This window comes from Balaenoptera acutorostrata, chromosome 10 (assembly GCF_949987535.1).
Source record: "Balaenoptera acutorostrata chromosome 10, mBalAcu1.1, whole genome shotgun sequence".
In the NCBI taxonomy this organism is placed as follows: domain Eukaryota; kingdom Metazoa; phylum Chordata; class Mammalia; order Artiodactyla; family Balaenopteridae; genus Balaenoptera; species Balaenoptera acutorostrata.
The window spans coordinates 8,946,343-8,960,753 of NC_080073.1; the positions used below are offsets into that span (position 1 = coordinate 8,946,343).

At 42.2% G+C, this 14,411-nt stretch overlaps 1 protein-coding gene across 1 annotated transcript; it reads right to left on the bottom strand.

Moving 5' to 3' along the window:
- Window positions 1-2,909: 2,909 nt before the first annotated feature.
- LOC130709064 (protein phosphatase 1D-like) lies at window positions 2,910-8,571 on the bottom strand. Its single transcript, XM_057554933.1, has 2 exons — window positions 8,477-8,571; window positions 2,910-4,775 (listed from the first exon to the last, which is right to left on the bottom strand). The coding sequence occupies exons 1-2, from the start codon at window positions 8,569-8,571 to the stop codon at window positions 3,638-3,640; spliced, it is 1,233 nt and encodes a 410-aa protein (XP_057410916.1). The 3' UTR covers window positions 2,910-3,637.
- Window positions 8,572-14,411: the final 5,840 nt, after the last annotated feature.

Here is a 14,411-nt window from a genome sequence, read left to right on the forward strand (position 1 = left end):
TTCATTTCCTTTAGGTATATACCTAGAAGTAGAATTGCTGAATCCTAAGGTAAATCTATTTTTAATTTTTTTGAAGAACTTCCATATTATTTTCCATAGTGGCTGGACCAGTTTCCCACAAACAGTGTATAAGTGTACGTTTTTATTCATCTCTCCTCTTTGATTTTATTTTCTCCTCTTTCCTCTCTTCTAGATCTGTTCCCAGTCAGAACCAAAACCAAATTCTTTTCCCTTTCTCATGCAGAAAAATTTAGTCATCTCAAGCTTTTACAAACCCAGCTCAAGGTGACATCACCACTCCGGGGGGCTTGGCTATAAGTTTTTGGACTAAGCTTCTTTCTTGTAGACTCCATTTAGGAGGAGAAGAAAGTAAAGGGTAGGTGCTGTTTTGTTTTCGTTGGTTTCATACACATCCCCTCCACTATATTCCAGGTGGGTAGTCCTATCACTTAAGTTTTATTTCCTCCAATGGTAGAGTTCCTCCCAAAGTACTCCCATAGCTCTCCATCTCCCAAAGCAAAGAGGCCCATTGGCAGACAGTTCTGTCAGAGCCTTGTCTCATGCACTGATGCAACATTTTCCTCATTGCAAAGCCTGTCCACCTATCTTGAAATTACACACACACACACACACACACACACACACACACACACACACACACACACATATATATAGTATATATCTCATAATCTCTTTTTCCAGATGACAGTTGTTGAAGTATTTAAAGACAAGGGTCACATTACCTATAAATCTTCTGTTCCACACGTCATCATTTCTTTCTGTGGTTTCTTGAATGTCAATACTCCCAGGTTCTTTATCATCAAGATCTATATTCTAGTTTGTCAGGCTTAAACTGAGGGTATAAAAGCCAGATCTCACTAATTTACTTCCTGTGTAGCTTAGCAGCGCAGATGAGCTTTTTTCCTTCATAAAATTTATAAGCTCAGATTATTTTATTTCCTTGTTTATTGTCTTTAGCCTTCATTAGAACATAATATCTGTAAGGGCGTGCCTCTTTTCTTTTTGTTTGCCTTTTTATCATAGGTCATGGCAAATAGTAGATGCTCAGTAAATGTGTTGACTGACTGAATAAATGAACGACTGAGCTGTCCTTTCTCCAGCATTCCTCACAGATGCCTCTTAGCCATTCGTATATTTCATCTGCGAGTTCTCTTGGTGTCCTCGAATGCTGTTCATCAGAGACCTAAGCAAAAATGTTTTAAAGACTCCTCGCTCAGTTTGAGTTTCACTTTTCTCACATCCATATCTTTTGATATACGATAGGTTGATAATATAGATGTAAAAATTGATAGATCAATATCTATTCACATCTACTCTCACTGGTCATTCTCGCCCTGACATAAAAGGCAGAAGCAAAATAGCAATTGAGCGAAGCCCTTTCTTTCCATCACCTATGAATTTTAACCATCCATGCTATGGTCTGTGGGAGGACTTAGAAGGTACTCAAACTTGATTACAGATGCAGTGTCAAGTGAGAATTCTGCCTCACTGATTCGATGTGTGTTTTTGAATACACCCTGAATTCTCTTTTAACGTGCGCTTTTCCCCTTCTCATGCGAGTTAGGCGTCATTACAGGTTCTTGAGAGCAGGGGCCTCCTTTGTCCTCTTCACCGCTGCATTCGCGTTGTGATGTTTGCTTTAGCACCTGATGTTGAAAATCCAGGAGAACTTGTGTGACTCCGAGCAGCATCCTTGACTTGAAACCTTCAGGAGCGCCCTTGTTCAGAGGGAGCTGCTCTGGCTTTACCTGCATGCCAAGAGGGGCTCTGTAGGGTAAAACGTGTCCTTTCCTGGAAAGGTAGACACTGCATTGTCTAGACCCTGGAGAACCCCCTCTCTGGGTTATCTATTTCTATGGGAGCTATTGACAGTACTCTAAATTATAGTCGACTGATAGCAATGCAAAATGATTGTTTTCTATAGAGAAAAAAAAATCCTGCCCTGTCCAAAAACTCTCTTTCCCCCTGTGGCAAGAGGAAGGTCTTTTTCCGTTTGCGCCCTCATTTCTGTATTCCTGATCTGTAACTGTGTCTGTTCTTTGGATTCTGTTTTGAGGTGGGTACAAAGCATCTCATTCCCCCATAGATTATGTGTTAAATATTTAACACGTGTTCATTTTTCTATTTGCTTGAGAATCATGATTTTACCCTACTTGTAAAATTACTTTTTCAGAGTTCCCTGGAATGTCGCAGTGGATTAAACACCAGTAGCCTTTGGTGTAACACACATTTGTATTAGTTTTTCCCCCTTCCCTGTTATACTTCCTCTTGTACCTCACTCCTGGGTCCTTAATATCACACTCCCAAGTAAATTACCCTTATGCAAACTTTTGTCTTGGTTTCTGCTTTGAGGAGTAAAGAGTGGGGTGGGGAGGGGGCTAAGACATTGGAATATGGAAGTTATATTGTAAAAGTTAGTTAGTATTTGGGTAAATTGGTAAAGTAAATTGGAGTCTTGAAACTAATACTGTAAGCCATATACTGAGGATGGCGGAGCAACAAGGTACAAGGAGCCTGGGTCTCAAACAATCACGGAACCGTTGTATTAGCCCTAGACTGTGTATGTTTACAAGAAAGAAAAGCAAACAGCTTGGTCTTGCTGTGTATGCCACCACCATTTTGACCAAGCTGCATCCTTACTGACGTATTACCTCTTGCCCTGAATCAATTCTTTTTTTTTTTTTTTTTTTTAACAGTTCACTGATTTTATTAGATGAACAAACATGTCCATATAATCAATGAAAACCATCGGATATATAAAATAATTTAAGAAATGTTGGGAATTAGCAGCACCATCCGTTATTGACATAGCAAGAAAAACTTCACATATTTTATGCAAACACTAGAAGAGGATATAACTACTTTTAAGACCTACTAATACCACTGAATGTCTGGGATGATTGAGAAGGACATCTTTTTAGGCAAACCTACCTCCTTCTACTTCAAAGATTTGGTGAGCAAATCTGATGATTAATGTTTAGAAAAAATGCTACTGAATGAAATAGATACTGCATAGTATTTTAATTAGGACAAGGAGACTAAAACCCAGCTACTTTTGCATGGCTCAACACTTCTGCTTCTATGAAAAATTTAGTTCTGAATTATGAAATCAGAAATAAAGAATAATTTTTAAAACACTAGTTGTCTCTAAGAAACATTAAGTGGAACACAGGTCACTATGAAAATACATCACTTTTCCAGTTTGCTTCATAATTTACTTTAAAAAGTTGTGTAGTTTTCATCACAAGTGACTTATACAAATTTCTTAATAAGCATTTTTAAAAGTTTAAATGTATTTCTAAAATCTAATAGATTCTTTTGATTTTTTTTTTAAACCTTTAGCCCTGTTGTTACATTTACTGTGTATCAGAGTAAGAGACTGAGTTTGTGTGAAGGATACAAATTTACACACCTTTTATAGCAACTTATAACCCTAACATCTACAAAATTCACATTTATAATACAAGCAAGTACAAGGCCAGGTTAAAACGGTTGAATTCCAAAAAGTCAAACTGTATACTATTTTTATTTTGTCCCCTTAAAAAAAGTTCAACTTCGGCACCAAATTCAAAAAGCCCTCTTAGAAGTTTGGAAAAAAAAAAATTCCAGATATATTTCAGCAAACACAAACAGTTTTTCTGTGCTGGTGAAGTAAAGGATTTCCAATTTTCTTCTGGCCCCTAAGTCTGCGTCGCATGGTAAGTTTAACAGAGTTCTTTCGCTGTGAGTTTGTGGGGAGGCTTGCAGGCTGAGCACCGCTACTTCGACTTAAACCATTTCGTCTATGCTTCTTCACAAGAGGGCCAGAGTTGGATTCTTCTAATGTCCTTTTGAAGTTTGTTGGAGGGGTTCTTTCAACTTCTTGAGCTTTCATTTGACCTGGGATCGACATCTTTAAATTTTTTTGGTCCACGATGGTGTTTGTTGAATTGGTAGGCACAAGGCCAACTGACAGGCTATTATTCAAAGAATCATGTATCCTTAAAGTCAGGGCTTTAGTGCAATTTTCTTCAAGTGGCTCTGGATCTTTTGAGGATATGACTGCAGCCTGGACATTCCCTCGAGCTATCTCAGCTGGGACTTCTAAATAATTCTCTGAGAAGGCATTACTACGAACAAGGGCAGGTATGTGGTCCTTAGAGTTCAGCCTTGGCCATGGGTCCTCCTCCAGTGACTTGACTGGTGGTGTAGAACACGGAGAAGGAGTCATCACGCAGGTTTCTTGACTGTTATAGGAAGGGCTATCAGTCAGGTTCAGATAGAGCTCGTCTTCATTGGTGAAATCTCCCTGAGTGCCCACTCCTGGAGAGATGCAGATTACTATGGCACTAGTATTATCTGCTCGAAGCATACGCTGCCTCCAGCGGCCTAGAGCTCGATTCACAAGCATTTTGGCACAAGACTGTCCATGCTCACCCGTCAAGTATTTTTTCTCCTCTTGGTCCTGGCACATTGAGATGGCATCTTGAGGTGGAATCATATTCCAAAGTCCATCACTCCCCAAGATAATATACTTGTGCTTTTGGGGATCAAGTGTATGGACACTTGTGTCTGGTTCAGGTGACACCACAAACTCACCACTGAAGAAATCATAGCTCCACAAATCACCAAGTGCCCTTGCTACTGCCAGAAACGGAATCTGGTCAATGACTGTGCTCCTTCTCACAGGTCCGTTGTGAGTGAGCCGAGGTCGTTTCCAAACTACACGATTCACCCCAGACTTGTTCATCACGCTCCCACCAAGTCCTTCAATTCTGAATCAATTCTTGATACCAAAAGTCGTATGCATTTAATGAAAGAGGCAGAGCTGACATGAGGAAACCATCCATGAATGATTAAGTGCTGGGTACCAAGGCTTGATTAACTAAAACAGTACAGAACTCCCCAGTGGGCTAGGATTCTGCAAGAAAGTGTTGTGGTTAAGATATGACCTGTGTGGATTCAAGAGGTATAGTTAGGATTTAAAATAGCAAAAGGGATAGGGCAGGAGATTCAAGGCAGAGAGCAGTCCAAGGAATAACATGAAGGTGGCAAAGATTACAAAGTGGGCTGTGGAAGGTGAGAGTGAAAAGACAGCTCTAGATGGAACAGCAGGGCTTGGGGGCGGGTGTAAATGGTTCTCAGAGCACCCCTTCTCCCCCTGCCCACCACCAAGTACAGCTTCAGGGAGCCCTGAGTAGCCTTTGCTTTTAAGGACCCCATGGCATTTGCATTAATGCCTCTGAATACTCTTTCCCCCTTGCCTCTGTCGACTGCAAATGGAGTTTTTAGGTGGGTTCATTGAGATGAAATACGAAAAAGACCTGGCAGGATGTCTGTTAACTCCCCCCTTCTCCTCCTTTCTCTCACAACATCCATCTCCACACAAAGTTCAGTCCTCCGCAGTTTGTACCGCAGTTTCAACATCTGATTTCTCATGGTGATAATTAAACCATTTAGCTTGTCTATAGAAACCGACTGGCATAGTAAGTCTTCTCTTCCTACGCTTTAAACAAAATAATGATCCTTTCATCCCAAACACTCGTTACGATAGCAGCTCCTAAACCTGGTGTTAACTGTGTCTCTTGTTACACAGTTACAGATCATACTGGCTCTGGATCTCACCATGTAATTATTTGTATTCATTAACAGGCAACACTGAAGAAGCAATGGATTCCCACCTTTTCATCGTGGGAGGGGCTCTTTGCTACCGTCAAGGGCACGTCATCAGTAAGAGTCATGGTGGACTGGCCCGGTTCTTAGAAGTCATGGACGTTTATATTCTCTAACCTAAAAAAGTTTATATGTTTTTGAGGAAGTTTACTGCAAGGAGTTCAGACAAGAAGAGGTATAGCCCTATAGCCCAAGTCTTTAAAAGAGAGATTCACTATGGACTACATGTAGCAAGATCCAGCTAGGTGATTCAAGGGAGGCGTATGAACACCATGTTTTTCAGACATCACATTACAAATGAACGTGTACGTGTGTGTGTGTGTGTGTGTGTGTGTGTCTGTGAGCTATTATATAATAGCTTCTTTAGAATCAGGTAACCTAGAGGGTGGTTTCTCCAGGGTCTAGACAATGTGGGGTCTGCCTTTCCAGAAGAGCACCCATTCCCCCTGGAGAGCTCTAAGGAATTGCCCAGGACCGCCATCCCCTCTGGTCAAGGGTGACCCCGCAACTCTAGAGTGCACGTGAGTGAGTCACTTCCTGCAGGGGTCCCACACCACTGTGTCAGGGAGTCCTGGGAAGCTAGAGGGACATGGTAGGAGCTTCATGGAGTGAGAAAGGTCACCTTTCCTCAAACCAGTCCCCAGCTCACATGCACCTATCTGCCTCAGCTATGGCTAAAATAAAAGGTGGGGCTGAGAGGATTTGCATGGGTGAACTTTCTGTGTGTGCTGTCAAGCCTCCAAATAACCCAATAGATACCTGGGAAAACTGAGGCTCAGAGGGGGTGAACTCCGTCTCCCTAGGACGCACAGCTCGTTTAGTAGGAGATTCAGTTTTCAAATTCACGGTCTCTCTAGACACAATTCCCAACTCTTACATTCTACTTGATCGGTTGCTTTTATTACAGACTAGATATAAACTTGAGCCATTACGTAGGGGAGAATTGAGATGCCAAACCCTGATGATTGCCAGAGGAGAGGAGCTAGATATATGTGAAACCAAGAATAAAAAGTCCCCAGTGGAAAACCTATTATAATATCAATGGCTCACCCAGGGCAAGACATTATCAATTGTTTGTTTATTGTCTTTAGCATCACTTGATCTCATAACCCTGCCAGCATCTCCCCCTCCACTCCCACCACCTGTCCGCAACCCACACACTCTTGACCTTTACTAAAATAGCTTTGGAATGTTTTCTCCACTTTTCTTTAAAGCCAGAATGTATGGTAGAAGCGAGTATGGAGTCTTTGGGCAGGGGGAAATTTTTTGCCTTACACAAAATCGCTCTGGAAACTTAGTAAAGTCTTGGTGAAAGGGAAACATGTAAGCAACTTGGTCCCCACTGTCACCAGGATATAAATTGTCATCCCCAGTTTGTGCGCAGTTGAGTTGGGATGAGGGGGTGGGTGCTTGGAGGACCATTGGACCCTTAATCATACCTTCCCGGGGACTTATAGACTAGGCCAGGGGACACGTGTATGCCTGATTACTTATTTCTGTGGTGTACCTTTGAGGCAGATTATATATACATATGTTCCTGTGACTTCTGTTCTCTGGTTATATTTCTATGTCTAAAAATCCTTCTCACGCCCCAGTGGAAGAGTCTTATGTGGCTGTCCTCAGCCAGGTTGCTTTGACAATAAGAAATCAAGCAACGTTTGTGAGTGCCTCTCACTCCTGCCTTGATTTAAGTAAATATCAGCAACTTTAGAATTGTCTGAAAGAAGAAAAGGGCCACTCTGGAGTGCTGTGGCAGGAAGAGTTTACAGACTTTCGTGTTGTTCTCCGTGTTTTTCTCACCTCTTATACGGGCTCTGTGACCTTGGGCAGGTTGCTGAGACTAGAAACTCCACTGATTACAAATGTTAAAAAGAGTTGATAATCCGCATCCCGCTCCAAGGGGTTCTGGGAGGGCAGAGGGAGGCAAATGCGTTGGAAAGTGCCTTGTAAACGTTTAAGTGCCTTGGAAACTATTAAGTGCCATGCTGCCTGAGATTCAGCAAATGCTAATATTTTTCTCTCTGACCTTCGATAAAAGAAAAGCTGAGGCTGTGAATTTCTGTTCTAACTCAGTCAAGGCCACAACGTGGGGGAATGGGCTCATGCCATCCAGGTGTGTGCTCATGTTATCTGCGGCTAAACCTAGGGGAGAGGAGAGGAATGGTGTCTTTTTGCTTGTCTTTGGGACATAGCACATGATTGTAAAGTCGGTTGGTCATTTGCTGTGTGCCAGGTTCTAGGCTAAGTGTTTTGCATACATTCCTCATGGATTTTGTCTATCAGCCGTGAGCAGAGGGGGAGGGGGATGGAATGAGGAACAATCAGAAAGCAGAGCGCAGTGAAAGAGGATGACACAGCACTCATTTATTCAGCTAACACTTGTGGAATCCCTACTGTGTGCCAGACCCTGTGCTGCTCAGCATGCATCTTGGTGTGTGTTATTGAGACTGAGGTACGACCACATATGGCCACGCGAAGAGAGGCAGCTGTGAGGATAAACGGTAGTTAAATCCTGGAACAAGCATGTGCTCCTCCCCTAGGCTGGGGGCCTGGCCTTCACTTTGCAAGTCAAAACCCAGGCCAAAGGCTTGGAGCTGCTTAAAGATCTATCCTCAAAGGTCACTGAAAGCTGCTAAGTGAATGTTTCCCCTTTCCATCTGTCACTCTGTTCACAGCCCCTGCACTCCTTTTAGTCACAGCAAGCTCCCACATGGGGGCGGGGGGTGGCGTGGGAGCAGACAGGACCCACCTCTGCCAGCTCTTTGTTAAGCATGATTCCCTGAAAGCTCCTCTCCAGACTCACAAGGAACCTGGAGCTGCTGGCTTGGGCTCAAGCTCCCAACGGCAGGAGCTCAAAGATGTCATGTGGTCTCCAGTAATTAGACCCGCCAAACCCATTACCAAGGAGAGCCAGCGTACTTAGGCAATTAGTGATGATTTGGCTAGTGTCCACCATTGCCAGATGGCCTCTGCAAGTCCCCCGCATTCTCAGAGAAATTACACTTGCAGGCAGAAATGATGTCCTTTAAAGGCACGGACAGAGTAAACCTTCTAGACACGCAGTGGGAAGAGAAGATAATCATCCTAATCAGAAACATAGGCACTCTTTATTGAACGTCAATTATGTGGCAGGCTTGGGGCTAGACATTCCGTATGTTATCATTTCAATCCTCACATCCTCCCTATGGAGTAGCTGCTATCCTTGTTTTACTTGCAAGAAAACCGAGGCTTTGAGAGGATGTCCAAAGTCATCCAACAAGAATATTTAAAGCTGGGATTCAAACTCAGTTCTGTCTGGCTGCAAAGTGCATTCTGGAATCACATAGACCATTTTGTGCTAACTTGATAGGAAGGTTTCCTTTAAATATGTCACTTCCCCAGCCTGGATTATGCCCCTCTTTTTATACGCTCTTATAGCACATACGAAACCTTTTATTTATAGCCATAACTGTCATCTGCTTAAGGCATATATGTCCCCCATTATATTCAGTTCAGTAAAGGCAGAATTTTGTTGTTTTCTTCATCACTTTATCTACAACTCCCTGCATTGTGCCTGGTATATAAAAAGTGGTCAGCAAGTACTTGTTGAGTGAATTGATGAAAGCAAACAGGCAAGATAAAGAGAGTGAAAGCAAGAAGACACAACTCATGAGAATATGGAAAGATAATTGGGTTTCATGTTTACAAATATGGAAAGATAATTGGGTTCCTTATGAGTTTGGAGAGGAGCTTTCAGAGAATCATGTTGCTGGTTGCTGGTAAACCAGTTCTCTGGGGAAGAAATCACTCTGATTTGTAGCATTTGCCAGGTTCCATGGTGTAAATACTCCCACCGTGACCAATTTCAGGCTGCCAACATGATATCTTTGAATGCAGAACTGGGAAGAGATACACAGAATTGGCTCTTGCCAGGTCCAGCAGGACTTTTGTAAATTTGCTGGAGTCCAGAGAAAGTCAGTCTCCTGTCAGATTTCCATGCTCGCCACCTGTAGAATGAAGAGTCCGGACCAGTGGTTTCCACATTCTCTCCATCAGCTGTGACACTCTATGAGCCGACATAGGATGCCTTTCATTGTTTTGTTCTCCCACTCGGTTGGGGTGAGGGGAGTGAGGGGACAGGAGGATGGAGGGCTGAACCTCCCGAAGACAGAGCGAGGGCTCAGATCCCTGAGCTGTTACAGCACATTGCTTGCTTAGAAGTGTCTCCCAGTGCTTTCAAAATAGGTCACTTTTTACATCCAGACGAGGGAATCAACCTGTTTGCTTCCCAAGGAAAATACAACTACATGTCACCAATTTCAGAAGTCAAGCATCAGTGGATTTTGGAAAGCTAGTACTTAGCATTACAAAACAGCTTACGATAAAGCACCGTGTTACGAAGTGTTGGTTAGGTGTCATGAGACTTACATGTTCTATATTTGATAAAGAGAAATGGATACAATGAGAGCATGGTGATATCTCTATTTTACGCCCTCTGCTTATTTAACCATCCCCTCCCCTCTTTCACCATTTACCTTACAGTACCCAGGCTTTTCATCCTAAGGTGAACTTAAGATGTTGCAGAAGCGTCCAGGGAGAATAGGAAATTGTTATCGTGACTGTAATCTGTGAGAGCTGTAATTTTGCCTTTGCAATATTTTGAATGGGTGGTCACTTGGCCTTAACATCTCAGTGTCACAGGGCCACTAAGTCACTGGTTCGAGCGTTCGTGCTGTAGAAAATTGAAAACCATGGTTTCTAGACACAGAACGTTCTTTCAAGTGAAGTGCCTCTAATTCGGACAGTTCTGCATGGAAAGTCTGTTTCAAGAGGTTTAGAGGGCTAGAGACAGAGGACGAGCTGTAAACATTTGCCCTCTTCTGGGACGTGGTGGAAAGTGGATCATTCAGGATGCTGGCGGTCACCCACTCAGTCACACCTATTTGATCTTTGGCCTTGAAGTTTCTCTCCACCCCTTAGTCAATATGGGTAATGCATTCATTTCAGATTCAGATGTAAAAAGCATTTGTTGAACTTCCTGTATTTGTCAGGCATGTTGGAGGGGTGGGAAAGGGGATAGATGAAGAAAACTAACTTCGTTTGCCCCAGGAGTTCTCAGTATGGTACCAGAGGACAGAGGTATGAAGGAATAGTCAAGCAGGAATGTGATTTGAATAGAAACAGAAATGCGCAGGAGAAACACAGGTCTTTGGACATGTAGTAGGGAGAGAAGGCTCTGGAGTCAGATCAAATTTCTGTACTAGCTATGTGACCTTAAAGAAGTTACTTAACCCTGTAAGCTTCAGGTTTCCTATGTGCAAAAGGGGTAATAATCGTCATGTCTGTCTCTCAAGTCATTTTGAGGATTAGATGAGGGGATGCAACTGAAGCACTCAACACAGTCTGTGACATATAGTGAGCACTCAATAAATATCAGCTATTATTAGTTATTTTCCTTGGGAGTAACGTTTGGAGTGAGATAAATGGGAGTGATCATGGGTGGGAGTGGGGATGGGGAAGGGCGTTGTAGGCTGAGTGACCAAGACATGAAGATGTGAGAGCCCACCATGTATTTGGGTAATGTTTAATAGACCAAACTCATCTGACTGATATTGAGAAATGGGAAGGGATGGAGTTTAAAACAGAAGACTGGGTCAAGCTTGGAAAGGACCAACAGACCTAGTAAAGAAAGTAACCTTAACCTGAAGGCAAAGGGACCCACTGGCATTTTTAAGGCAGTGGTCACATCTGCTCAGGTGCTGCAGTGAATTGGAGAGGGGAGGAGTTTCGAGGCAGGGAGACCTATTCAGGGGCTTTTGTCTGGAGATACATGTTAGGAAACCATTGGTGTTGGACAGTAGTTGACACCATGGGGGTGGGGAAGGACTCCCACAAATAAATGTAAAATGAAGAGAGTCAGTGACAGAGGCTTAGGGCATCTCCCATTTCAGAAATACCAGAGAAATAGGCACTGACACTAATGAAGGAGATAGCAGGGCAGATCTAGGAGCAGAAAGAGAGATTGGGCTTCATGAAGACAAGGAAAAAGGACATTTCTGGGAGGGTGGAAGGTCAAATACCACTGAGATGCCAAGTAGGCTGAGGCTTGAAAAGAGGCCAAGAATTGAAGCAATTAGTGGTTCATTGTTGGTCTAATTAGAGCAGTTTGCCTGGAGTCCTGGATTACAGGTGAAAAACAAAGGGGGAGTGAGGAACTGGAGTAGCGTGTGTGTACAACTCTTCAAGGAATTGGGAAGTAAGGGATTAGGAGACAAAGGTAATAACGTAAGGTTTGGGGCAGCGTAAATTGGAAGATAAATAACTTAAAAAGATTGGGATACTCCAATATTTTGAAAGGGGTTTGGCTAAGAAAGAGGAATTGAAAAGAGAGGAGAGATGCCTTCGGGGCTTAGAGAAGAGCAGATCGAAAACTGCAAGTGGAGAAATTGTTCATTGGTGGGAGAGGAGACCCTCTTCCCTGGGTTAGCAAGGAGTAAAATAAGAATGCATAGGAGGATAGCTAAAATTGGAGGTGGTGGCACCCTGGCCTGAATTTTCTCTGTGGAATAGATTAAGTTGTCTTGTGAGTGGAAGGAGGGTAGAGGTGGAGACTGGATACTTGACTAGATTAGTAAACTTTGGAGCATCCCGCGTGGACAATGAGAATGCGAATAAAGGTCGAAGAGAAGACTTGAAAGCGTTAATTGCTCAGAGCAGAAGACTTTATGTAGCAAAGAGGGCATCGTTGTGATTTTTTCCAGCACTTTGTGGGCATCCTGGGAGCATTTGCAGAGAAAATACATATGTAGGATGGATTCAGGTTAAGGATTGGCAAGAAGCACGCAGCAGAGGCTAAAGGAATGGAAGATCGCCAAAGGATTATTATTGATATGGCTATTAGTGGGGACCAGACTGGCAAGGGAGGAAGGAAGGCTAGGAGGGGCTGAGAGGCTGGTATACTAGCACAGTGGGGAATACAGAGATGTGAGAATGTTTCCTTTGCCATCTTCCCATCATTCCCTGAAGATGCCACCATACCATGTGTGTGTATATCTCCATCAGCAGTGGACTTAAGTTTAACAGGGCAAAGTAATTAATACTGAAAAACAGCACTCCAGAACATTCTAGGGCAGTGGAAGGGACGGTGTTTATTCATTGGATAGCTTCCATGGTGGCCATTAGAGCCTTTTAGAGTGACATAGTATTTCTATCAGAATGGAACAATCCCTGCATCCAGTAATCTTACAATTTGATTTCTAGCAGCTCTGGAGGGGTCATATCTTTATTTTCCTCTTTACTTCTTCCCCATTTTAGAAGAATATCCACAGATTCCTGAAAGCAAAATGTTGTAGTGAGATGTCTTAATGGTCCAAGGAGGAATTTACCAAAGTAACTTGGCAGGTTCCATGGACGCTAATTTACTTATCTTACAAATGATCTCAGAAATTCCTCCAATGGTAAGTTCCAACATGACATTAGGCATTTCCCCCTTGCTCTTCAAAGCTGGATATGCTTGGGTGAAGTTATCTCGTTATGCCTTGGTGTGAATGAGTTCATCAGATAAGTTGTGGGAAGCTGACGGTTATAGAGTTTAAATTCTTTGACTGACTTGTTAAAGAATTATAATTGTATTTGTTAGGACAACTTGAGAATAAACTTACTAACGAAATACTCAAGTGCTGTTGAACTTGCCTTTTTGGCAAGAGGGAAAGGAGAAGTACCATAAACAGGCTGTCTAGGAGGTGTAACAGCCCTACTGAAGTTTAAATCTATACATGCTTTGTTTTTCTCTTTAATATTCACTGTTTAATTACAATGTTTTGTGCGATCTCCACAAGGCTGACATCCACAAACTTTTAAAAACATGTTTGTTATTGGAAGATGCATTTGTTCTTAGAAACTGTGACATACAATTATTTTGGAAAGTTAAATTTGCTCTCTTAGGCTATAAATGATCTCAAAGCCTTGTGGCTATTAACCCACTACTCTGAGAATAAACAACAAAGTCTTGATTGACCTACTACTGTATATTATTGGTTATGTTTTGCTCTAAGGTGACATTTTATCTCTCACTACTCTTGATAGCCATTATGACAGGTGTGAGGTGATACCTCATTGTGGTTTTGATTTGCATTTCTCTAACAATTAGCAATGTTGGGCATCTTTTCATGTACCTGTTGACCATCTGTATGTCTTCTTTGGAGAAATGTCACTTTAGGTCTTCCACCCATTTTGATTGTGTTGTGTGTTTTTTCAATATTGAGTTGTATGAGCTGTTTATATATTTTGGATATTAACCCCTTGTCTGTCACATTTGTTTGAAAATATTTTCTCCCATTCTGCAGGTTGTCTTTTCATTTTGTTAATGGTATCCTTTGCTGTACAAAAGCTTTTAAGTTTAATTAGGTCCCATTTGTTTATTTGTGCTTTTATTTCTTTTGCGTTGGGAGACTGATCTAAGAAAATATTTCTACAGTTTATGCCCAAGAATATTTTTCCTATGTTATTTTCTGGTGTCATGTTTTATACTTAGGTCTTTAAACCATCTTGAGTTTATTTTTGTATATGGTATGAGGGAGTGTTCTAATTTCATTGATTTACATGTAGCAGTCTACCTTTCCCAACACCACTTATTGAAGAGGCTATCTTTTCTCCATTGTCTATTCTTGCCTCCTTTGTCATAGATTAATTGACTGTAGGTGTTACCCATTGACTTTTAAGTGGCAAAGCTGGGGTTTAAATTCTGACTGTTGTGACAT